The sequence below is a fragment of the Psittacula echo genome (genome assembly GCF_963264785.1).
Source record: "Psittacula echo genome assembly, chromosome: 4".
NCBI classification, from domain to species: Eukaryota; Metazoa; Chordata; class Aves; order Psittaciformes; family Psittacidae; genus Psittacula; species Psittacula echo.
In genome coordinates this window covers 411,566-437,519 of record NC_137738.1, presented here as the reverse complement: position 1 = coordinate 437,519, position 25,954 = coordinate 411,566, and the positions used below count along the sequence as shown (strand labels likewise).

At 43.2% G+C, this 25,954-nt stretch overlaps 1 protein-coding gene across 1 annotated transcript in view; it reads left to right on the top strand.

Moving 5' to 3' along the window:
* The window catches only part of EML4 (EMAP like 4), an 80,136-nt gene that overhangs the window by 28,275 nt on the left and 25,907 nt on the right, over nucleotides 1-25,954 (top strand). Inside the window, exons 4-10 of the mRNA XM_080615587.1 lie at nucleotides 2,735-2,908; nucleotides 4,937-5,065; nucleotides 8,181-8,206; nucleotides 8,625-8,657; nucleotides 19,442-19,565; nucleotides 23,007-23,156; nucleotides 24,609-24,678. Of these exons, the coding sequence (XP_080471713.1) occupies nucleotides 2,735-2,908; nucleotides 4,937-5,065; nucleotides 8,181-8,206; nucleotides 8,625-8,657; nucleotides 19,442-19,565; nucleotides 23,007-23,156; nucleotides 24,609-24,678 (706 nt within the window). The remainder of the gene's footprint in view (nucleotides 1-2,734; nucleotides 2,909-4,936; nucleotides 5,066-8,180; nucleotides 8,207-8,624; nucleotides 8,658-19,441; nucleotides 19,566-23,006; nucleotides 23,157-24,608; nucleotides 24,679-25,954) is intronic.

The window sequence follows — 25,954 nt, the reverse complement described above, 5'->3', positions numbered from 1 at the left end:
TACTACTGTTTAGAAACCTGCAAGAAAAGGTGCCAGGTTTGATTTGCTTCCATTTGTTGCACAAGACCTAGTTAAAGAGGTATGAGTGGGAGAGCCACTGTGTAATAGTCATACTACAATTAAGCTGAAGATTTCAGCAGAAGTGAGCAAACCAGAGAAATTCAGCACAAAGATACTCAGGCTGCCACACATCAACGTCATTTACTTTCAAGTTAAAACAGCAGTCAGAAGCAGCAGCCCACTTGCAGCCTGGTGGTAGATAAAAGCGCTGTGTTGGAACCCAAGGTATGCCTTGTGCTGCAACTCAGAGGAACCAGAGTGGTCCAGTCGTTCTTATGGCCAAACTGAGAAGTCAAGGAGTGAACCTTGTGGCAGAGGTGTTAACTGAACCAGACAGCCCCCAGCTGACAGACTTGGTAAAACATTGAGGAGGTTCCCACACTGAACCTGTGGGTTCTAGGAGATGGATCAGCTCAAATCGCAGATGTGCAGGCTGGAGGTGCGCAAGTCATTCTGTTTGTGTGTTCTCCCTCCTCCTGCTTCCCTTGTCTCTTTTACTATTAGACATTTTGAAATCCCCAGGTAGAGGGAAGGGGAAAATTGGAAGCGTGTCTTCCTGAAAGATGAGATCTTAAACTCCCAAACCACCCAAAAACCTCTGTCCTAGTAGCTGCACTTTGTTGTGAGAAACTGGCATTTATGAGAGAGTGCATGCAAAGGTCTAGGAGCGTACCTTTTGGAGCAGGAATAGACACTTGTTTAGTGACAAGAGAGTCTGTGCATTAATGTTGCTATACTGCTTTTCTTGCCATGGACTGCGAAAAGCTTTAAGATTGCATCCTGTGCTTGCAATGCAAGCAAAGTCTTCTGATTAAAGAAGAATCATTTGAATGTTTCTAGTTAAGAAGGGGCTACTGGCTATAAATTATTAACCAAAACCCCACGGGTCTTCAAGCTTTTTTCTGTTTGATCCTAATAGTTATCCTCAGGAAAGCTCTGATTTGTTTTCATCTGTTGTTCTGAAAGGCAGCTTGAACTTCACTGGGTTATATTGCCATTTTTCACAGGTTTACAGAAGAAACCCTGAGTGATGCTTTGCAAATGTATGTCAAGGTTTATATTGCTTTTCATGTTTTGACCTGTTCTTCAATGCTGCTTTGGAAGCATTTAGAATCATAGAATCGTAGAATAGTTAGAATTGGAAAAGACCTTAAGATAATCTAGTTCCAACCACCCTGCCATGGGCTGGGACACCTCCCACTAAACCGTGCCACCCATGCCGTTTAGGGAAGTTGAGCTCAAATAAGCAGTGAGGGCTCTGTCTCAGTGGTGGCAGATGATAAGCTGTAAGTGAAGTGACAAAAAGAGGGTCCTGTGAATGTTGCATTAAAATTCGGGGCCCATTTTTATTGAGTTAATTTGAATATTATCTTCCTGGTATTGAGTGTTTTGGGGGGAAAGGTAAATGGAAACACCTATAATGATGATTATATAATGGCTCAGCAGGGATTTAGTGCAAGGGAATAGAAATCTGGCTTTTCCCCATCGGAAAGATAGTATTTCTTTACTTTGCAGGTTAATTCTTGTTTGGTATTTTCCTTTTTAGCCAGTGGTTGTATCCTGCTTTATTTGTTCACTGAGATGTTTATTGAAAGATGGGGTTTTAATCTTAAATAAAAGAATTAGGCCATGTCTTACGGAATAATCCTCTTTTGCAGGTTAGTGTGCTTCAGTGTATTGCAAAGCATGCGATTGCATAGAATAACCTTTTAATGAATCTTTTTGTTGGCTTAATGGCCCTTTGGTGAGATTCTTACTGAATTTCAGGTTGTTAATGACATGTACTTAAAGCTGTTTCAAATGGTAACCTAATAAACACAGCACTATGAAACTAAAGATGGATCCTTAGCTGTCATTTCCCAAAGGCATTAAAGAAGCGGCAGGACAATATGATGTTAATCAGATACAGATCCAAAAGCGATGTTTTCCCTTGAACTCTGGTAGCCAGGGACCAGCAGCAGCATTTCCCTCTTTGATGACAGTGCAAAGAGAAGTCGTACCAAACGTGTCCAGAAATACAAAGACAGGTATAGGTTCATGGCAGGCTTCAACTAATCAGAGGGAATGCAGGTCATAATCCTTCCTTTTGCTTGTGCTATGCCTTGGCTGGCAGCAAGGAAAGGTTCTCCATGAGCTGAACCAGAGGATGGGTTTTCTCTGAGGGATGGCAGACTTGTGGTGCATCAGTTTGTGCAGAAGCACCTGCAAATGAAGGACGTAGAAGCACAGAATAGTTCGGGTTGGAAGGGACCTTCAAAGCTCATCCAGTCCAACCCCCTGCAAGGAGCAGGGACATCTTCACCTGGATTAGGTTGCCCAGAACCACATCCAGCCTGGCCTTAAAGAAGTTCTTCTTAAGAAGAACCTGCGTATTCAAATCAAAGTTGTACCCATTTTAAAATCAAAGTCAACTTAGTACAGCTGCACAGGAAAAATCTGGATGTACCCTTCCATGCCTCCCTCCCCTTCGTTATTGTGAATAAATCTTATTTCAGCAAAACACTTAGCCTGAAGAGAGCGAGGAAATAATTGAGATGTTCTTTCGGTGATTATATATAGTAAGTTGTTAAATGCTTCTCCCTTCTTTTCACAGTCAGCTTTTTCTCTCACCTTTTTAATTCATTTTTGCTTGTTTTGTTTTTTCCTCCCCCCTCTGTTATACTTTATTTTACAGCGGTACAGAAAAAAAGAAGGAAAAACCACCAGGACAGAAAGAAAAAAAAGAGGAATCTCATTCTAATGATCAAAGTCCACAAACTCAAGCATCACCTTCTCCCCAGCCCTCCTCCCAGCCTCTGCAAACACACAGGCAAACCCAGGAAAGCAAGAGTTCTGCTCCAGCTAAAAGGTTTTCACAGTACCACCGTACAGAATGAGAAAGTGATTGTAGTGATACTGAGCTCATACCTGACAACAAGTCATGTGAAATTAGTCCAGCCTGATGAGCAAGTGAATGACTGGTATTTGGGGGGCTAAAGGAGATGCATTCGACATGCATTGCATCAGAGCAATTGTGTACAAGTGAATTCATGAAGATCACTGGGTGTGGTGGGGGTTGTTTTCTGGGATTGAAACTCTCTAATCGGGCATTATTATAAACTATAAAATACTGAATGACACCTCTGACTTGATCCTTTACAAAATACACTTCCTGGCTTCTGGCTGGCATAGCTGAATTGTGGAGTGTATTTTGCACATGCCCATTTGCTACCTCTCGTAACAGCAGTTGTTAAATACTGGTGTCATTGCAGCTCTCGGGGAGCTGTTCTTCTCAAATTACTCAATAAAGTGGCTGCATTTGGCTTTTTGTTTGCAGCACTTCCCTTTTCAGTCCCTGCTAGGTTGCAGGGTGGCTCACTTTGGTTCTGATTCTTTACATGATTGAATTTCTGGTTTTACACCCAAATCATAGACGTACTTGAGTTGACTGACCATAGAAGTGTATTTAGAGTCGCCTCCAAGTTCCCCCTCATTTCAGTGGGAATTAGGTGCTGACAAATGATACTTTTTAGCGGCTTTTTAAAGTCAAGGAAACTGATTTTAAGATTTGGGTGATGCCTTCTGAGCTTCAGAACTCTACAGATCACTCTATTACGTTTTTTCTTCTTTTGGTTCACGGTCAACTTCATGGAATGTGTGAAATTCTCTTTTACTGTTTTGCTTGTAGGAGCCTCAAGCTCTTAAACAAAAGCCATTTCTTCTTCTGAAACTTGCTGTAGTTCACAAGATTGTTGTCTTGCATTGCTCGAATTCACAGCTCTAATCAATATTGAAGCCTTCACTTGACTGGTGCATGTTATAACACTCCATAAAGGCTCTGTCTGCGTGCCTTGCCCGCACTCTCAAGTTGTCTGAAGCTGAACTCGCGGCCTGTTGCTCTCCTGCCTGGTATCTCCCTGTGAAGATGTTTGTCTGGAGTCTTGCTTACTAATCTTTTGCAGTGTGGGGAAGGAAATAAACGCCTTATTCAATCTCCTCCTGGTTTAACTTGATGTGATTAACTGGTTTGTCGCAGGACCTTTCAGCCTCTTGCGGTGCTGTGGAAGGAGCTTGCCGTTCCTGAGGTTGCAGCTCAGGACTTACTCGTGCAAAAAGCATTTCTGACGGGATGAAGTAGGATACTGCTAGCAGGACATAATGCAGATTTGAAGAATCATTTGGGCTTGCTCACTTTTGACCATGTTTCCCATAATTAGAATGGGTGTAAAATTCAGTCGCTACAAAACTCGCAGGCTCCCATTCGTGTCAATTGGCTACACTAAGACTGTTGAACACTGGAATCCACATTCATGGGTTGAATCATCTGTAGTCTTGGGCCCAACCTGGTTTGCCTGATTCATGCAAGAAGTTTGCAGATAGTTGCTTCAAAAAGCTTAAACCCGGTAATGTGGTTTAGAATGTAGGATCTGCAAAACAGCCTGAGGAAACTGAGCTGATGGAACTGTTCTGCCTCAGAAATCAGCGTGTTAAAGCTGGTGAACAGTTAATCAGGGGAAAAAAATTCTTCTTTCTTTTTTACCTTCTGAAGTGACTTTGTCCCTAATTTATTCTTTAAATTAGCCTCATTTTTTTCTCCTTTAGTAATTTCTTAGGAATGTAGTAACGAAGTGCAGAGGTTGTTCAAGTCTGTACGTAAAAGCAGTTGAAAATGGAAAGGAATGGATAAAACATTTGGCCAACTGTCTTGCTCAGTTGTTTGCATTCATCCAGTTAGAACTTTCTGACTAATCTTTTTTTCCCTGTTTCACGCTTCAGCTGAAGGAAGACCTCGCTCTGCTTTTGTCTCCTGCTGCTTCATCTGTCCGTTGCATACCAGTTCCACTTGCTCTTGTCTTGCCTCGCTTGTCGTTTTTACATGGTTTTCCGTTTCTTCCAGCATAAAGAAATCCCTGACTGCTGAGAAGCCTCACAGTGCTTGGGAGAGCTCAGACGACAGCCGGAACAAGCTGCTGAGAGTAGCATCGACATCTAAATTAATATCAAAAGTGGCAAAGAATGCAGAGAAGTATGTATCAGCTTGGTAGGGAAAAGCCAGTGAACTTGAGAGTCAAAATGTTTTATATATAAATTGCTGTATATATAAAAAGGCTTCATTTTAGTGAACCTGCTTATGCGTATGCCAGGACCTTTTGCATCTTTGTTTTTACCAGGAGTAATTACTTGCATAACCTGCCTATGTGGCACTGCACGTGCCTGTGGAATCTTACAGTTGTTATTAACTCCAAATACAGGATTTTGGTGTAAATGTATTTTAATGTTGCCCCTTTGGGCTAGTGAAAGGATGAACTCTGAGTTAAGATTTATGGTTAATGCCACTGTGGTGAAGCTTCCAACCATATTTTTTTCTCCTAATGAAAACAGATTTGAAAATGCAGGTGTGTTTCCTTGAAGTTAATTTGCTGGATTTGACAGCATGTGTGTTTCTGAAGTTAGATGTGAATATGCTTGTAAGACTTTGCATAGGTCTCTCAAATTAATTGTTTAATGGGTTCCTGATTGCATGCTGTAGGTGACAGGCAGGGCTCTTCTCTTCAGTTCCCCCTTCAGGAGGTGATGTGCTGTAGCCCATCGTTCCTCTCGTGCCCTTCTTCAGTAGCAGGTTTGATCAGTGGAGGCCTCACCGACGACGAGTAGCACCAAATGAGTTACTTCTGCTCCTGCCAGCACAAGGCCAAGAGTTTGCTCTTTGCTATAACTCTGCGTTGCTGACCCCTGTTGTGACTGCCTTCTTGTTCTTAACCCTCTTTGCCAGTTGGGTTTCCCACTCCACAGTCACACAGGTAGTTTCTCCCGTTGACCTTGTTGTAATCTTGCTGGATTTGATGAATTTGCCGTGTTGACTTTCTGACTGAGCCCTCTTCTGTTTGCGCTCTCCCCCCTGTGCTGGGAGCTTCTCCCAGCTTTAAGTCATCTGCAGGCTTCACACATCTGCTGATCAGTCCTCACTCCAGTAGCCATTAACTGGTCCAGGGCTGAACTCCCTGAAAACCCTCCCACTATGACAAATAAAACCCTTCAGATCTTTGAGTGATTTCCAGTCTCTTTCTGATCGTGTCTGTAGTGCTCTCCTTAGCTTACATCTAAGACTGTCAAATACATACGTAACGTCAAGAGCAGTGTAAGTGCATTCCTTCTTTCTTAGGAATGGGAAGAACAAAAACACCTTAAGTTAATCTTGGGTGTGGATATCAGCGCGTTTACTGAAAGCTTTCTGCTTAGCCTGAAGAGTTGTGCAGAGCAGGGCAGTGCTGTGTGAGGGATTATGGCTCACGTATTTTGCAAGCATTTCTTTTCCTTTTATAATTGGTTTTCACTGTTGGAATTTCACAGCCCTTTGGCAATTCAGGTTAGAGCAGGAGACTGCGAGGGTAATACTTGGAAATGAAAAACCCTCTGTCTTGATTTCTACTTACCAAGATTCTTCTCTTGGGGTTTATTATGCTACTAAAATACCTTTCACAATGCGGTATATGCTTCACATGTCGTAATAATAAAATATGAATTTTACTTTTATTGACCTTTTTCTTTGGTCTGTTGGTTCAGGCATGGTCAGAATAGAGGCATCTTCTTTCATTCCCCTGTGAGTCTGCTTATTTTCTAAAAGACTTTATATGCTGCCCATCTACAGTATCTCATATAGAGAAAACATCAGGTATCTAACAAAAGACTGGACAAGGAAAGATTAGGGTTATTAGTTATTATTATAATATAATTATAATAATAAAGTTGTCTGCTCATAACTTGAAGCTGTTGTATCTTTAAAATGTTTGGGAGAAAACAAAGCTTTAAACATTACCAATTGTAGGCTGTCATCTGATTGAAGACTGGGTGTTGTATTGTTTGTGTGCCTTGTTCTGCTCAGATTTAGAATAAAAGCACTCTTTGCATTCAAGAGCACACATTAGTTCTCATTTCTTACATCCTGCGTGGCCTGTTTCTAACAGAATTGGTTGTTATTGTGCTAAGGCATATTGCTATATTGCATTTATCATTCCCAGTCGAGTAATGTTGGCCTAATCTGCCTGAAGTTACCCAAGTCTTGTGCAAGGGACTAGAATTCAGCCCCTGATATGGGCCCAGGACAGAACTGTTTTACACGTGCTTTGTGCTACCAGCCCAGGATATGAACTTTGTTCAGTAAGCTCAGCGCTGAGCTGTAAATCAGCCCCTGATAAAGCCATTAGTAAGCAGGTTCGCAGAGCAGCCCATCATCCAGTGTTCTGCAGGCAAGACTGGGAAGCCAGCTTTCATTTCCCACTTGGCAGCGTGGTGCAGGCTGGTTCTCCCCACAGCCAGAGATGACTTTCTTCAGGCATATGCTTGACCTTTGTTGCCGTTGCAAAAATGTGACCTCCATCCAGCTAAAAATACTGGATGCCACTCATACCTTCCTGCTGGATTTCAGATGAGTTCAAGAGGGGGTTGATGCAATACACACTGCTGTCAAGGAGTGGTTTTCTGGGAAGAAGTAGCTAATGCTGGAAATGAAGGTTTCTTCCCTCTGCAAATAAAAGATGGAGGAGTTTTGTGAGTAGTTCTGGTGAAGAGGGACATCGTGGCTGCACTCCTTTGTGCTGTACATCCAGTAAAGCCGCATGGATCTGGTTTAGACGGAACTACAGCTTGCTTACGTTTAATCCATGTATCCATTAGGGTTAATTCCTAGAAAAATCTGTGGTGGTGTGTGCTGACAGCTTCTTTTTGACAGGTGTTAAATGCTTCGCATGCAGGCCTCAGGGTGCTTGGCAGCTTAAAACATTTGGGTATTCCACGTCTGCTCTCTCCACATGGAATTTTCCATGCACAAGGAATATGCCCTGCCTAATGGATCTTTAAAATCCTTTTGTATTGTGTTGTTATCACAGCACTTCTTAGGAGCCCTGGCCAGAGGGCCAAAGACTGGAAGTTACTCAAAAGGTACAGTGAAGTGCATAAGATAATCTATGTGTAAAAATGCATCGAGGTGAGCAGGAATAGTTCCTTAGCATCCTATACTCCAGTTACACTATGCACAGAGTCTGATGAGCTTGCCAAATGCAATAATGGGTAAGACCTAGATGCTATTGGCTTGCCAAGTGTGTCCCATCTTCCTAACAATATGATTTTGTATTTTTCCCCAGGCACAAAGATGTCATCGTCAGCCAAGGTAAATACAAACATTCCTTTCTAAATGCTGGCTGAAGTTGAAATGCTTTGCTTTTGACTGAAATGGGAACGGATGCTCATGAACCAGGGCTAGAGAGCTAAAATGGCATTCATACTTACTGCAAGAATTCCTCTGGCCAAATACTCCTCAAGCCCTGTATAAGGATCTGTGAAATGATGGAGAAGTGCCTCATCACATTGGAGCTTTAGGAAGGATGGGGGGGGGGGGGGGAGGATTCCTTTTACTTCTGTGAAACAAGAATCCCCCTTTTCTTTTCTCTGTGTGCATGTGCATAGAGAGAGGTTCTGAAAGCAGCAGTGTAAGGGTTTGACCTATGTGCCAGTGTTCACCTAAGCTGAATGAGAGAGTGGGGCTTTAGAAATAGTTTTAAGATATTTTACTTCTGTCCCATAACCAGCAAAAATGTCAACTCGTGAAAAAAACAGCCAAGGTAAGAACTAAGCTATGCCTCTGGTTGCTTCCTAACTGAGCACTCGCACAGGTCTTTTACTTGGCTTTTCGCTGTCACACAGAGCATCAGTGCATGATCTCTTCCAAACTTTGAGCATTGGAATAAATACTTCACCTTTCTTACTATGGAACCATATATACATATGTGCATTACATACGTGGGGATTATTTGGGGGTAGTCTTAACTAAATTGCTACACACGTCATTTCCTTAGAGAGGAACGTGTGTTCAGTTAAGGTGCTCGAATTCCTGCATTGTTGCCTGAGAAGTCAGACTGTGAAGAACTGCCAACTAAAAGATTTGTTTTATCTCAGCTTTCTGTCTTGCCAATATTATAACATACGCACCCTGATTAGACATGAACGGAGACTGAAAGCTTTCATATAGGCTCCTCAAATGAAAAATGAGTCGCTTGTAAAGTGTATGTCTTTGACCGATGAATCTTGCATTCTGTGGCTACCTGCTGCTGCTGGCTTGTTCCAACAGGAAAAGGAGCCGTCGGTGAACGTGGCGGGACATAACAACAAAGGAAATCCACTTCTTGTGTTGCAAAACTCCTCTGCTTTGATGTCCTGCACAGTGTACTGGAGCATGCAGTTTCCAAACTAAAGCATGTAACCCAAGTGCATGCTGTACACAACATAGATCTATGTGCAGAGGTTCTGTCTCATGCTTTCTTGCTGCTCATTAACCAATCTGTAGTCTCCAAATCCTGTGCTATAAGCAAGATGACATTATATACACCTTGATTACTTTGGGTCTCCTCTGGATTTTCTTCTAAAAAGAAAAAGAAACCCCTAAATTGTTTTGGAAGTCACTATATAAATTGCTGTAGTGAAAGCAAAATCAGCATCAGTTCAATTGGTGTTATCCTTTCTAATTCATAGATTCAGTTGTGGATTTAAAAATAGTCTAAATTGATGACTGCCAAAAGCATCCTTCAAAGACTAGAGGGGTGATAGAAGGTGCATATGAACATCAGCTACAAAGGAGAAATGTTTCTTTTTTGCCAGGTTGCTTAACACCGGTGGTGGAACGGCACATATGTTCCTGTAAAAAGCAAACTGATGATTTAGTGTTCAGCTGCAAAGTAGCTTTGCAAGAATTAAATAAACCCCTTTTCTGTCAAACACAGCTTTTCACAAATTCAGGCTGCATACTGCTCAATGCCTTCAGTCCTGATTCTTGCCAGTGTGCTTCTACAGTTGTCTGTGTTCTGCCCAGCATGGGCCATCCTTCAGTTCTCTCGTCCTGGTACCTATAACTTAACGTGGCCTCAATGTGTGCGTGCCCTGCTGTCCGTTGTGTTACTCTGCAGATGTGAGCTTTCACAGACTGGTGAGTGGGTTTCCACCATGTGTCATGCCATAGGCTGTTCTCAGCCCAAGGGGAATGAAAGGGAAATGCGATGCAGACAACAGTGGCCCCACGTATATGGGAGATGGAGAGAAAGTCTTGTCATGGAAAATGCGTTTGCTAACATTTGAAACATGTACAGTGGCAAAATGCTATTCTGCTGTTGACATGGGTGCAGTTGCAATTAGCAGGATTCAGCCTCCAAAGATTATGGTTTTATATGGACCAAGGGGTGTATTTTTGACAGCTTTGAGTGTGTGTTTGTGTAAGGCTGTGTTAGGTTTTGTATTGTATTTACTGCCACAGAAGTAACCGCCTGTTAGTTACTGCAGTTGCATAGGATCCTGCCATCCTTTCCAGTAGAAGCTTAGCAACACCTCGCCAATTCTCTTGTAGTGCAGACTGTCAAGCTTCAAAGAAAATCTACCTAAAAACACTTCAGTGTCTTTACATACACATAAAATAAGCTTGGAAATGCAGTAAACTTGCAAATTATCCTAGCAGAAGGTGTTTGTATGGCATAATAGGATAGAAGATCCAATTCTGTGCAGCTTTCGACTTCCTGGAATCAATTTGTTTTGACTCAGCTATTAAACTGCTTTGAAACACGTTGATTATAGAGTACCACAAAATAGAGAGAAATATGGGTTTGCACATTTGGTTCTTGGGATCTTGTTTATTCTAGCAGCAGAAGTTACTGTAGTGTTACCTGTATTGTGTCCATCTGTGCATGTTCACTGTGATTTGTGCTGCTGGTATGTGTTGTCCTCTGCAGTAGCAGCAGCATGGGGAGCTGAGCTCTTAGCTGCCTTGGGCAGTCACTTGAGGTTCCTCTGGTACGCACGTGCATGGCACCACTGTTCATCACCTACCTTCTACCTTGCTACCCAGTTTTGTTCTCTTAGAGCCTTTGTTTCTCTCAGTTGGGTGAGTTGCATCTCTTGCACATGAAGGTTATTCCTTAGCTCTATGCATCTCTGGGTATGTGCTGCAGCAGAAGTAATACAGCCAGGAACACTTGGTGATGCCAGTCCAGTGAAGGAAGTGTTCTATGTACTTCCATCCCTTTGCTGAAGTGACTTTTTTCAGGTTTAGGTTTTTCAGCTTATTTTCAACCATCTGTTTGTTTACCCGTATAAACCAGGACAACGTTTTACAATCACATCCAATATTAAGGAGGTATTAAAATTCCATGAAAACCCAATAAAGCTGTGGGTGAAATGAGCAGGTGCTTATCACAGCCTTACAAGGACACTAGCTCAGATTGTTCCTTACCAGCAGGTGTCTAGAATTGCCTGTAAAAGCCATCTTGCTTTTCACTTCAGCACAGACAGAAGACATGGCTTATTTTAAGATAAAAGGTAGGTTTTTTGCACTGAGATCCCATGTTGGAGTTTGGGTTTCAGTGATAGCAGCTCTGTATATGCATCACTTGTTACTTATTATAAAGCAATAAGAGACACTTAGCTGGTTGGGGCTGGCAATAAAAACCATATGTGAAAGAATTAATGAAAACCATTCACTGCATTCCTAAGTTTGTTTCTTTTTAGAGGGTGCTTTATTAGTTTCCAGTACTTCTTCTTCTATTAGTTTAACTGTGGTGGAGTTGCAGCTTCACAGAATGGGTCAGTTGGGAAGCATGAATGTGTCATGTCCACTGAGAGTGCTACATGCAGTAACTGCATCTTGTCAGGTTTGCTTTAGGCACAGATTTCTGTCAGATGCTTATTGAAGGTGCTCATGAACCTGAGCTCAAATAGAGACATGGTCTGTGGCCCAGAGGCGGCCACAAGGATGCTCAGGGGCTGGAGCACCTCCTGTATGGAGACAGGCAGAGAACATTGGGGCTGTTCAGCCTGGAGCAGAGAAGCTGCGTGGAGACCTCAGAGCAGCTTCCAGTGTCTGAAGGGGGCTACAAGGATGCTGGAGAGGGACTCTTCATCAGGGACTGCAGCGATAGGACAAGGGGTGATGGGTTCAAACTGAACCAGGGCAAGTTCAGGTTAGATCTAAGGCAGAAGCTCTTCCCTGTGAGGGTGCTGAGGCGCTGGCACAGGGTGCCCAGAGAAGCTGTGGCTGCCCCATCCCTGGCAGTGTTCAAGGCCAGGTTGGACACAGGGGCTTGGAGCAAGCTGCTCTAGTGGAAGGGGTCCCTGCCCGTGGCAGGGGTTGGAACTGGATGAGCTTTAAGGTCCTTTCCAACCCAAACCACTCTGGGATTCTATGATTATTATTGGGCCGCCTGCTCTCCTTCAGGGCTGTTATTAGGAACCATAGATACTGTCAGAAAAACAAATTTGTATTTGTGGGCTTTTATCATTTATTCTTCCTGAGGTCAGGATTTTATTATTCAAGCAGGAAGCCAGTGTCCAGTGCTCCTTTTTGAGTCCTTAAACTAGAATTATTTCAATTCAAATGGTAACTGTTAATACCTAGATTCTTAAGATCACCTGGTGTGTTGCAAAACCAGGGGTTTAACTGTGATTTACTTATTATATAAAATCAATAACCCAAGATCTATTAAGAAATCACAAGGCAAAGCTGTAAAATAATTCCAAATCTCTCATCTCATCTGCTTTTCTTTGACTGTTCAATTTGCATTGCACCAGCTCTCAATAGTGACAGTGCATGTCCACTTGTGAGGATCAGCAAGCACTGACACAGCTCAGGGTGAGACGGGGCAGACCTACAGCTGGATTTTCATTCCACTGTAACTTCTAATGTAGTGGTCTGGGCATGGTGGCTGCGTTTGGTTGTGTTCGTCTCTGCTGCTAGCACTTGTTTAAATTAGAAACAGGCTTCTAAGCCTTTGTCTCTCAGGTTCGTGGTCTTACAGAGTTCTTGGACACAGGCCTGAAAGCAGAAAGCTTGTGGGAAAGAAGCTATTTGTAGTATTAGAAAGCATAACTTCACTGGTCAGGCAACTAGAAGGTGGAGACAGATTAATAAATGTACTCTGGATGTGGTAGTTTATTGTATATTAGACAGTCGTGCTTGGCCAGGCTAGCTGGAGTCTTTAGGGGTTTTTCAGTTGCTTGTAAGGGTAAGATTCAGATTGCTGAACACAAGTAGAACTGAGCCAAGGGTTTGATGCATCAGTCCGTGTTGCTCTTTCAGGCTAGATGGGGGAATCCTACTGAAAAATAGCCACTAATAATTTGCAATGGAAGATTGTTGTAATGATGCCTTAAGAATTAAACTTCTAACCATGCAGAAAACAGATAATTTGGTTATTTATTCACTATCTAATCTGAGAGAGTGTGTGTATATATACATGTATAATCTACTGTATGCTCATTAGACTGCCCATGCATACACTTGCTAGCTCAAGAGCAGTTCATTACAGCACAGACCTCAGGGTCTAAGTAATGATATAAACATAAAATAATGATTTAATAATTTATATATAATATAATTTATAATGATATAAATAAAAAATACATTTTCCTAGTATTCTGTCCAGTTTTGATGAAGAAATCAATAGGTGAGGGCTTCTCACATCCTGCTGGAAACTGCTGTGTCCTCCTTGGCCATCCCATTTGGAGGATGGTTTTCTGGAAACCAGGAGTATTTTGGTTTTGTTTTGTCTTCACATTCCTGAAGGATCTGAACAGTAGCTTTCATGTCTCCTGCATTGCTCTTCTCTGTAGATACTTGTGAGTTCATCTACAAAGGCTTCTTTGATTGTTTCTTTTCATCCTCCTTTCAGTTCCTATTAATTCTGTTATTTTCATCTGGAAACCTTCCATATTCCCCTAAGAACCTGATTTACAGAAAGTCATAAATTGCTTAAGTGTCAGTGCATGGGTCTTCCTGTGCTGCCTTCATGGAAGCACTCATTTCACCCTTTCCAGTGTTTGGTATTGCCAGATCTTTGCTGTCTGTTATCACCTGCAGTGGTTTTCACTGGTCCTACCTTCCAGCTTGCTTTCCCTGAATCACTGGGTTTGAAACTCTCTTCCAAGGGTGAATTAATGTGCATTGATGCATTGCTTGTAGGTAAATTTTACTGATACCTTTGTGCTGCTTTTCCTGGCTTTGTGGGTTGTTCTTTTATTCCCTTGTATGAGGCCCGATTAAAAGCTTATTTATTTTAGTGGGAATCTCCTTTTGATGGAGGCTTTGCCGCTGTCTACTGCTTGTCTCCAGGTTTTCATTTGCCCCGAGTTTTAGTCCTGGCTTCTTGGTGTTGCTTTAGCAAGCGTCCTTCCATGGAGGGCAAGCGCGCTGCCTTACAGTGAGTGCCAGTGAAGAAGACGCACTTGTTTCCTTGTAGATCAGGCAGGCTGCTAGGGCTCCCTCTCAGTAGCAGCACCTTGTTTTACTGATGTCTTTATTCCTCTCTTTAGCAGACTATAAACATTCCAAGAACCCACAGTAGATACCCTGGTTGCTAACATCTGCCTCCAGCCTGCTGGGACCTATTTGGCCTCGGGTTTGCACTAATGAACTTAACACAGGAAAGTAGGAATGCTGATGAAATTTCACTGATGACATGAAGCTGAGAGACCCAACTGGTGCAGTGGAAGCTGAGGTTTTAATACAGTAAACCTGAGATGTTCCTGGGGCCTGGAGCAGTGTAAGCCAAAATTAAATCGTTCAAAGGGAAAGACCGCACATGCAGGACGTGCTAGCAATGTTTTAGCTATAAAACCAGAATTAAATGGTGAGGAAAAGGGCTCTAACACGCTAGTTAATCACACAAAGATTGAACCATTCACTCGCTCTCAAAACGCAATGCAATCCCAGGTTGTATCAGAAGGAATTCTAACGGGGATACGCAGCCTTATGGAAAACATTAATGCATCAAAACCTTGGTAGGTTCTCCTCTGTAATGCTGCGGTTAGAGCCACCCACAGTCACAAAAGGTGAATTTCGTGGTGGTGTGGGGACTGACTGGACCCTTACCATGCAAAAAGAGACTTAACCAACTGGATGGTTTTCCTTTGGCAGACTGGAGGCCGGGAGGAGGAAGAGCACGATTGCTTTTCTCATGCTCACCCGATGCGCTTTCAGGCAGCAGATGGGCAGAGTGTGCCGAAGTTAACAGCCACGCTGTCACACGCACAAAGAGCAGACCATCTTGCTGTGCTTTATTGCCTGCAGGTGGAGAGGTTCCCAGCTCGTAGGAGAAGGAGGCTTTTGGGTGACATTCCGAAAGCAGCAGAGTGTGTTGGTGTGTATCTCAGCAATAGCCCAGTCTCTGCTGCCTGAAGTGAGTGCTGCAGCTCCAGAGTAGAAACCAGAGTTTCACCAGGGGCCATGTGTGCGTCTGTCAGGCTGTTCCTCCAGCTCGTGACATGGGATTGCGGAGCCTGGTGACTGATCAGTGCTCACATCCATCTGTAGGTGGGCTCCTGCCAAGCTGATGGGCTCTGTCTTTGCATCACTCTTCCTTAGCAATGTTTTACGTCCCTTCAGCTGACTGGGGCCAAGGCGTAGTAAGATCAAGTGTTTCTGCATCTTTGGAGCTGATTTCATAGATCCTCAGACCTCTGAGGATCCCACAGAGAGCTGAGACCTGCATGGAGTTTGCTTGGGTCCAAAACACCCAGAGGGCTCCCCATGTGAGGTGGATAAGGCTGAGCCAGGCCTGGGAGTAAAACTTGGACGTGCCGGTCCTGTGTCCCCTGGCACTAGTGCAAAGAAACTGTTGAGGTTGCAGAGGTGAATTATTGCGGAGCCAAGCAGAGCTTGGCAAGGGCTGAGAATCTGAGCTCAGAGCTGCAGAAAAGCAGTTACAGCTGCTCCTGGTGCAGACCCGACTCCTGAAGCCAATAGTGCTGCATCCATCTGATGCTGCCTTTCGTAGCATCCCTAGGCCTTCTTGTGTGGCGTGGATAATCCACAGTGCCTGGGTGTGCCATCTCCAGAGCTTGAACTGTGTTTTCAGGTTGGTTTGATTCATTTTGGGAAGGATTTATAGGATGCCTGCAGCTGCAGATTAATTTAGCAAGTGCTGAAGACCTTTCAGGTGTGTCCTTCTCTTCCCCTGCCTCCCCCCCAGTACTCCTGCACAGTGGCTAGTATGGCTGAGCATCTTTTTCTATGGGGTATATATACGGGTTCTACTTTCATACCTCCTGTTTTCAGGCTGGTAGATACCAGTATTGTTGAGGATTTTTCTTTGTTGTCTCTTCACACACACACACACACACACTCTCCTGACCTTATTTCCTCTATACCCCCTTACCAACAAATCTGTTGTGAGATGACCAAGACTTTTTTCTTCTAAAAGATCAAGTGAGGGGAAAAAAAAATCTTGATGTATTGCTTTGTACCTGGAAATAGTGAGAATCGTAGAATCACAGAATGGATTGAGTTGGAAAGGACCCTAAGATCATCCAGTCCCAACCCCATGCTATGGGCAGGGATGCCTCACACTAGACCATGTTCCCCAAGGTCCGTCCAACATGGCCTTGAACACTGAAGGTCAGGAAATGCAGGAATGGAACAGTCTTACGCTCTTGAGCATTCAGCTGAGCCAGTATGCTCTGAAAGAGTTAAATCACTGCTTTTCTTAACTTGCAAATACAAGACTTTGGCTTCAGGCAGTTAGTTGCTGTTTGAGAATGGTTTTGTTGATATGCTGCCATCCTCTCTAGAATTTCAAAAGACTTTTACATTAATATTATATCTGCCCTACAGGTTCATGTGATGAAAGGAAATTTAGAGTCTTAGACAAAAATCTTTCAGTAGGTTGTCTCCTCTTTTTTAATCCTTCGTCTTCTGTAAGGAGAGGCTTAATCAAGTTATGCCTAGCCTGTGTCTCTCTAACAAGCGTGTTGAATATGTATCTTCAATAACATGCAGCTAGCTAATAAAAGCAAAGAAAACAGGTGAGGTTCCAAGAGCTAATTTGTATCTGAGTGCCCAGCAGAGAATCTTTGCCCTGAGCTCCAGGAGAGCCTCATCTCTTCTGGCCAAAGACCTGACTGAATTCCCCCTGGACTCTGCATCTCTTTCATCTGCAGAGTCGCACGGGTGCCTCTGTCCGTAGGGATTTCAGTTGCAGCTTGTCTCCACTGTTCTAAGCAGCGCTGAGAAATTTGATCCTAACTTTGTGGTACCAATTTGCACTGGTCTTGTGGAACCTGAAGTGCCAAGCTTGGTGTTAAATCAAGGATTTGACTTGCACAAAAGGCGGGTCTTCACTAAATACCCTCAGGCTATGCTGTGCTTTGATTTATAAGAGTGCAAGTGCCAGATTTTAATAGGAAGGTCGTTATTAATACTTTACCCTTGGGTTTGGCCTGTGTTGTTTTATCTCTGTAAAATACATAGTACTGAAAATGAGACGTGTTACCAGTTTGTAGTAATTATCTACACATTGGTGTCAAGCTAGTGACAAGACCAATCTTTAGCATGCAGTGAAGCAATGCACCTTTGGTAAAAAAACCCTCAAAATTAGCTGCTGGGAAGTGATTTTCTTTATTCTTTGGTACTTGATCTGAGGCAGGTTTTCTACTGTTGTCAGTAGATGGACTCCCAGGGTTCTCACTAAAAAGAACTGTATTTGTTCTTGAAAAGCATTGGGATGACTGTTTCCATCTCCTCTAATGGAGCACTGTAAAACTAACACATGCATAAAGGTTTTGTCTTATTTAGAAGATCAATACAATGAGAGTTGAGCCATTCAAGTCCAGCATCAAAGGAGCAAACACTTAAGGGATACTGTATATTTACGGGGAAGTCTGTCTCATGCTTGTCATTGGAGAGAAATACAGAAGTATTTGTTTAAAGACCTGAATTTTATGGCTCAGTATTGGTCGCATCCAATATTAGATGGATCCATAATCCAAATGCAATTAGAGGTGTCTTAATACTGTGTTGCTGCTTCACAGGTGCTGTTCTACTCTACTCCCACTCAACTCTTTACATTTTGGTTTGAAACTCTTGAGTTCCCTGTCTGCTGTGATTTTTCCAATTCCTACTCATAAAAAGCATTGCAGTTCCAGATTCAGAGCACAATAGGATACGACTTTGTGTTTGTGCTGTTGGTTGCATTAATGGTGGATATTCATTACTAAAGAAGTTGAAGACTGATAAAAAGTTACAGCTTCATAGAAGTAAAATGAGTTGAACACTGAGGTCTTGGTTGTCAGTGCATTTCAAAATGAACCTCCTGTGTCAGCAGCATTGGAGGCTGGCATTAATCCTGGTGGGTTTGAGGCCTGGTTTAACCTTAGTGCTGGTTTTGCTGGGTGGGTAGTGTCCAAGCCACTCTGCTACTCTGTAATGAGTTTACTCTAGTGGAAAATAATCTCATGTTCCTTGAAAAGGAACTCCTACAGGCAAGAAGTGCTCAGATGCCCCAGCAGAGAGATGCATGCATTTTGTCACAGCTATAGAAAATGTTATGATGACAGTGTTAGAATATATATAACATAACAGTGTTATAATGATAGTGTTATCATATATCTAAGTGTTATGACAGTGTTAGAGTCTTTATAAGGAGCTCTTGCTTCTCTCCATTCTTAAGGGTATGATGCAAGATGTGGCAGCATACAGTGAATGATTTCAGTGAATTAATAATTCAAGTTAGTTTATTACTTTGTGATGGTTTGTAACTCCAAATAGTACTCCTTCAGCACTTTCTGCTGCAGCATCGTCTCTCAGCTTGGCTGCTATGGTTTGGGTAGGTGGGTAAAGGAACCGGTTTGATGGTTGGTGTTTTGAGAGGGTCATAATCTACCTGGTGGCCAGTAGGTACAAGTGGAGTCTGCAGGGCTCTGTCCTGGCCCTGTTCTGTTTAACATCTTCAGCAGTGACATGGAGCTGACAGCACAGTGCACACTCAAGTGTGCAGATGACAGCAGCTCTCATGCTGGAGGGCAGAGCTGCCAACCAGGGGTATCTGGGCAGGAACCTCCCAGAATTAAGCCAGGACAAATGGCAAGGAAGGAAGAGCCCCTGGCAGGGATACAGCCTGAGGACAGAGGGGCTGCTCTGCGGGAAAGGGGGTGCTGGCGGGTGCCAAGAGAGGTTGTGCCATCTCCATCGTTGGAGGTTTTCAAGGCTGGACTATGCAAAACCCTGAGCAACCCTCGTCTGACCTCATGGCCCTTCAGTGAAATACATTATCCTGTGTTTGTGTGACTGCTTATTCCATTTCGAATTGAATTTGCATTTGACATTTGCCTTTACAATTGAATTTGCATGTCTAAAACGTTACATGCTGAGTCTGTTCTATCTCAAACCCAACTAACGCTTCTTGTGCATGTGTGCGTGTGTGTTCAGTGTGCTGGGTTGTTTTCTTTGCCAAAGAAAATGGGTCCTTTCCCAAGCTCGCCTTTCAAAAGCAGTTGCTCTGTCACAAGTGTTATTTGCATCTCCGTGCTTATACCTTTCGTGCTTGCTCCTTGTGTAAGCTTGCCACATGATTAATCCTCTTCTTTGTTTCTACAGAAGGAGAATATATCAAGATGTTCATGCGAGGTCGACCTATCACAATGTTCATTCCTTCAGATGTAGAAAACTATGATGATATTAGGACAGAGCTGCCTCCTGAGAAGTTAAAACTGGAGTGGGTGTATCCTTGACATCAGGAGCTACTTGTTGGTCCCTTTTTGTCTTGCCTTCCCTCCCCCTCCCCCCCCCCAAATTTCAACTCTGGTCTTGTATTCAGAGGTAAGAATTACGTAAGAGTGGGGAAGAAGAGTTCAATGTAATGCAACAATCAAAGTGGTTTGTAGCTGCAATTGAAATGAGTTTAAGCTGCAAAATAGGGAGGCACAGGAAAGCCACACTTCATTTTGCTGTTTAACCCAGTTGCAGTTTAGTTTTAGTGTGAAAGAAAGTGTCTTTGGAGGGGTACAGAGTTTCAGAGATGTCCTCCTCTGCCATATTAATGGAGGCTTTGCTTTCAGGAACATGCTTTCAGTATCTGTTCTTTTTGAGGGGGTTTTAGAGCTATGGAGGATCTTGAATTTCTCTTTGTCCTCACCTGTGGAGCGAGGATTGCAGAAGCAACCATTCCTTGCGCTGCTTCTGTGTTTCAGCTCCAAAGTGAAGGGGTTCATGTCTCGGAGACTATTTTACGTTAAACGCACTAAATCCATTTATCATTTGAAGAGTGGAGTTGGTGTGTGGTTGGTGACAGTTCTCCAGGGTTAGTAGATGAGATGTTAACTTCATTATAGGAGATGTGGGTTTGCACACATTTGGGTCTTCCTGACCACCATCCTGACTTCCTGACCATCTCTCTGCATTCTTCCAATGAGATGTGATGGTGTAAGTGTCTCAGTACTTCAGTGAAATAACATGTCTAAGCAGCACCTGAGTTCGTGGAATAATCCCAAGTTTGATCCCTCTGATGTTGCTGAAGGCAGGAGGATTTTCAGGGATGTTGATGATACGCTGTCCTGTGCCAGGATGTGTACAGACAGAGGCTGCTGCTGCCTCTCAGCACACCCGTTACTCACAAAGGCATGCAGGTATTTTAAGCCGCCCCTTGTTACTCGCTTTAGGAAAGAAGATTCCTCTATTATTTTTCCTGCTTTTATTAACTAATGGATGCTTGAAACGTGCTGTTGGGTGTGTGGTTCTGAAGAGCCGCTGCGGAGCTCATGTCCTCTGAACTTTTCAGTGAGGCTGTGGAAGCTTAGACTGTAAAGGAGAAGCTGTGACTGCCCCATCCCTGGCAGTGTTCAAGGCCAGGTTGGACACAGGGGCTTGGAGCAAGCTGCTCTAGTGGAAGGTGTCCCTGCCCGTGGCAGGGGTTGGAACTGGATGAGCTTTAAAGGTCCCTTCCAACCCAAACCAGTCTGGGATTCCATGATTCTATAAACACTGAAGTTCAATGGAAATTAAACATCAGAGTTGTGTCACCCCTACTTCTGGAGAGTTCCTGTATTAACAGTTATTGTATAAACACATCTGCTGCTTCCTTCTGCGTGTGTGAGGAAGGAAAGAACTGCTGGGGAGCAGGAACCCCGTGTCTTTTCTCTCTAAGCGAGGCTGGGTTGGAGAATGAAGAAAGCAAAAACTTTCTCCCACAGAGCAGGTCCTTTACACGCTCCTAAAAACACGCTCCTAGAAAATGCAGCCACTCTTTGCCATTCGTTATGTAGCAGGGGAAAGGAAATGCGTTGAGAATATGTAACCTGCGTTTTGGAGTCTCATGGATGCCAGAGCTCAGTGATGTTGGGTCTTAGCCTTAGCTTTGCATGGCGGACTTCTGCTGTGGAAAGGCATGTTTGCCTAAATCACTAATACTTTTCTAGGAGGGATGTTCAGAGATGTCAATCTTACTAAATCCTTATCAATACACTCCCTATTGTATCCAGGAGTTTAACGAGATCTGCCTTTCTCCTCTGAGAAGGGATTTGGGATAGCATTCTTCATGCTTCTGGATAGACAAAGGATGTTCACTGCTTTGCAGCCCATTGTTTTTGGAAGCTCAGTGGTCTGGTTGGTTTGGTTTTTAACAAAAGGCCATTCTGGAGTTTCTTTTTGTTCCGTCAGTGTTCAAAAGAATTAAAAAGAGGAAAATTTAGTGGGAAAGTAAACAGTGATGGAGAAGAAACAGAGGCATCCTTTCTTTTTTCTTGCCTGCAGCATTGTGTTGTATCAGCATTCCTCTTGATACCATTTGCTGAGCGATGAATAACCTCTGCTTCAGAAGAGCTGTTGAGTTCTGAAACAAACAGAAGACAGCAAGATAGAAATCTGTTTGGCTTTCCATACTCTGCAGAGATTTGGCAACTGAATGCAGCGTCCCCCTTTGAACTGTTGTTTAGTTACAGCATGTGTTTGATTTTGTGCATGTTCCTGTGCTATAGCAGTCCTGTGGCTCAGTGGGGCTGCAGAAGAGAACAGGTAGTGTGGTGGGGCATTTGGGGGCTGTAGTGGTATTTTTGGTAGTCCTTTCCCAAGAAGAACAGAGATCCAGCTCTCAGCGTAGATGATGGCAGTTTAGACACTCCCAAACTGGACTGCTGCATCTGCTTTCATGCATGGGAAGGGGCCAGCTTCATCCATCCTGCTTGCTCTATGTGGGTCTCTGACTCCCTTTTATTTACCGGGTTAATGAGGAACTCAGCCTGGAATCCTTCAGCTTAAGTTGCTTAATATAATTCCCATATTTTCCTTGCTGCTGCAGGTGTATTACTTGGCATGGAAGTGCACAGTTCTCTGAAGTGCAGGGCATAACAGGAAAATGGTCTGTCTTGAGGCTACAGAGCAACTGTTAAAATCTTGAGCTGGTGACCCTGGGAGCTGACGTACAGTCAGGCAGCCACATCAACAGGCTAGAGGAAGAAAATTCACCTGTTTCCAAAGAAATAATGACTTGTAATAACCTTTGATAGGTGCTAACCAAGGCTGGTTCTCTGCATAAAGCCTCTGAATGTCATTAGCAGCAGGTTTCCTGCCACAGTTCATCCCTTTGATATAGTTCTGGTAGATTCAACTAGAGTAATTTTCACTGTGTTGGTGCCTTTTGAGTTCTGTTTGCTTTAAAAACACTCTAAAACAGTGTAAAGAAACGCTGCCTGCACTTGACAGCCACAGTGCAGAAGCCTTTGTCTGAAGGACACTGGGAATGTTCATGTGCTTCTTCTAAGAGGCCAAAGGAAAGGAATGCTCTGGTGCTGAGGGTGAAGACACATAGCGCTGTTGCTGTAAGAAATGTTAAACCAGAACAATGAGTCCTGAAATGTCACATGAAGGTTATCGTACAATGCTAACACTGTATTTGTTCTACTTACATATTTTACTGCTTACATCACTGAGCATCACTTTTTAAGGGATTTGGTTTCCTGAACTCCAGTTGTATGGGGTTGGGTTTGGTTTTTAATATTGTGCTCCTGAAATTGTGCTGGAAGTCCAGAGGGAAAACATCAAATGCATTTGGTGACATGAGAGCTCCCAGGGAGGCCTTTAAGGGGAAAGCTGTGGTTTGGTTTTGGTTTTATTTTCCCGCTGTAGAGTGGTTATGAAAACCTTGACTTGAACAAAAATACATGTGTAGATATGGGTATCGTGGAAGAGACTGTCGAGCCAACGTTTACCTCCTTCCTACCGGAGAAATCGTGTATTTCATAGCATCAGTGGTGGTACTATTTAACTACGAGGAGAGAACTCAGCGACACTACTTGGGTCACACAGACTGTGTTAAATGGTTAGTATAGAACATTTGCATGTAAGTATGTGTGTAATAATGCAGAAATGTATTGATTTTATTCTCTCCTACTGTCTGTATGAACTCAGTGTCATCATAATTGTAGTTAATTTCCGTTCCATCCGTCCCAGTAGATATCACTGTAGTAAGCACTGCACAAATGAATGGTGCTAGAGCAGTCCATGCTAGCTTAGGATTTCTGGCTTGAATGTAAACCAGCACCATATTTAGACAATGTCAGAGTGCCAGAGGAGAGAAAAGGCCTTTGAGTTAAATTATTCTAAATGGATATTCCAGAAATGAACAATTGTCAGCCTAATTCTAAAGCAGTGATTTACCGGCAGGATGGCAAAGGCGTAGCCTTAAGGATGAGAAAACCAAAGGGGAAACTGAGCATTAATTTTCTCCCTTTTTAACAGATGCCCATCCAAGTATTAAAACTGTCTGGGAAATCAGAAAGACATTTGTAAAACAACACAGAGAAGCAGGGAAATTGAAGGTGATGTTATTGTGGGGGCAGCTGTTGACTTTATTTAGTCCAAAGAGTGGAGCACTTAATGCAGTGGTGAATATAAGCTCCCTACTGTACCTCAGTGGAGAAGAGTTGCCATCTAAACCTCTTCTCTTGGCTGTGCTTTGATGGCTGCAATTGCTTCCTGTGGGAGGAATGCTGTCAGTCTTGTGTTCTGCACTTCCATTCAGAAAGCTAGCCTGACTTGTAAATGGTTTTGGTGTCCAGCGTTGTGACCCCTTCAGGCTTTCCCCTGCTCCTCGGTCCTATTCCGATGGCTTTCTTCACCTTTGTAACTTTATAGAGAAAGCACATAAGAAGATCGGTCAGAAAATCACTAGTACTAAGAGGATGTGTATTGTGAAATCAGGTTTTTCACATCAGCTCCAAAACAAAATGTGATAAGCAAAAGCAGACTTTACTTCCACTTGTAGTGCACCACATGGGAGAACTCAGTTACTACAACTGTATCAGTAACTCATTGCAGGTGGCAGTAATTCCTCACTCCTGGGTGCGCAAGCCACCTTTTCAGCTGTTTTTTTCCCCCAGATTCATGCTGTCTGTAGATTTAGGCGTAAACACTGCTGTGGTGCTTATAAATGTGAAACAGAGCTACATGTAGGAAGTTCATCATGAGTCAATGTGTATCTTGTCACAAGTGGTCTCCCTGGTATTGTGCAAACCTTAGATGTGTCAGAGCACATGTGGAGGTGGCTCCTCTGGCCCTCCTGGTTGTGTGCCAGCACCCATCGCAAGAGCCTGATCCATACCGTGTGTAATTAAATAGCCTGATGAAAGCCATTCAAGCTGTCTGATTGAAAGTGGGCTTTAGGATCATTAAAGTGTCTTCATGGGCTTCTGTTGAGAAAGAAAACTTTACAAAAACCTCAGTTTTGAAGACCTCTGACAGCAAAAGCAAGTCATATTTCTGTCTGTCTTAGTCTTGCAGTTCATCCAGACAAAATTAGAATTGCAACAGGACAGTTAGCTGGAGTGGATAAAGATGGAAGGGTAAGTAATAGAGCTGTTGAGCAGTAGTATCTTGTTTTGAACATCAGGAAAAAGTGTGGTTTTGGTTTTGATAATCTCCTCCTCACCTTCTGTTTGCAGTTGAGTTTATGCACTGCACTTCCTGAGCTATGTTGCTGTTTCTAAGGTGACAGCCTGTATTCTAGCAAAGGCCAGTTACAACTAAGCACTCATCCATACCTCGAAAAGAGCAGAAGCTCAGAAAGTCCTTTACTAGGGACACAGGAAACTCAATTTTAATTTGCAAGCAGACGGGAAGCTTGTCATTGATTTCTAAGGCCACATCAGTTCTGTCACATTCCTTTCAATAAGTCTCATCCCAGAGGAGAACAAGTCCCCAGTTCTATGGGTCACTCTTAAGGCTTCATGGAAGAGGGAACCAGCTTGGAGAATTCATGGAAGGTGTGTCAAGCCTTCCTGCAAACTTGTCCATTGGAGAGCAAGTGCATTTAAATGCTCTTGTCTCTGGGTCTTGGCAAACTCTGTCACAATTGGAATAATTGGATTATCTTCATGAAGTTAGAAGGGAAAAAAGGGGGTGGAGAACCAAAAGATAGAGCCTATGAGGTGCAGAAACATGTTAAATATAACCCATATTCAGATGTTCAGCTTGATTTCTTAGGTTCTGTAAGCAGTGAATGCAGGGGGGTTGTATAGATGTTATGATTTCCGCTGCCTCTCTTCTTAGGGCTGGTTGGTTTGTTTTCCATCAGTGGGATGATTTATTGTCACTTTCTATGGTGAATGCTGTCCTTAAGCCAACTTAATCCCCACTTCATTTGTGGTTGTTTCACATTTCTGAAGCTAAGCTGGTTTGGGATCTGTATGAAACACAAGCATGGACATGTTCATTCACTGCTTGGTGATGGTCAGGGTACTCGCTGCACCAGGGTTTATTTTTTTTCCTACTTTATATATGAACCCCAAGGTTCGATCATTATTATCAGTTGTTGCTTAAGATTGCTAGGGCTGGGGTCTGAAATGCAAGATGACTCTTCCATTTTTTGTTCAGTGACTTAAACTGGGCAAAGATTTGCTTTGACAGCTACCAGATGCTTTATATCCTGCCTCAGCAGCACCGCTGCCATGCCTGTAGCCCAGGCACAGGGAGCCAGGTTGTCTTGACTCTCAGCTCTTGAGCTTCAAGATACTGCCCAGCAGCATCATTGGCACAGCTCATCCTGCATTTCGGTCTGCAGTTTGTAACTCAGGTAGCATCTGCTTGACAAAATGTGACACCTGCAGATGATGCTTGCAC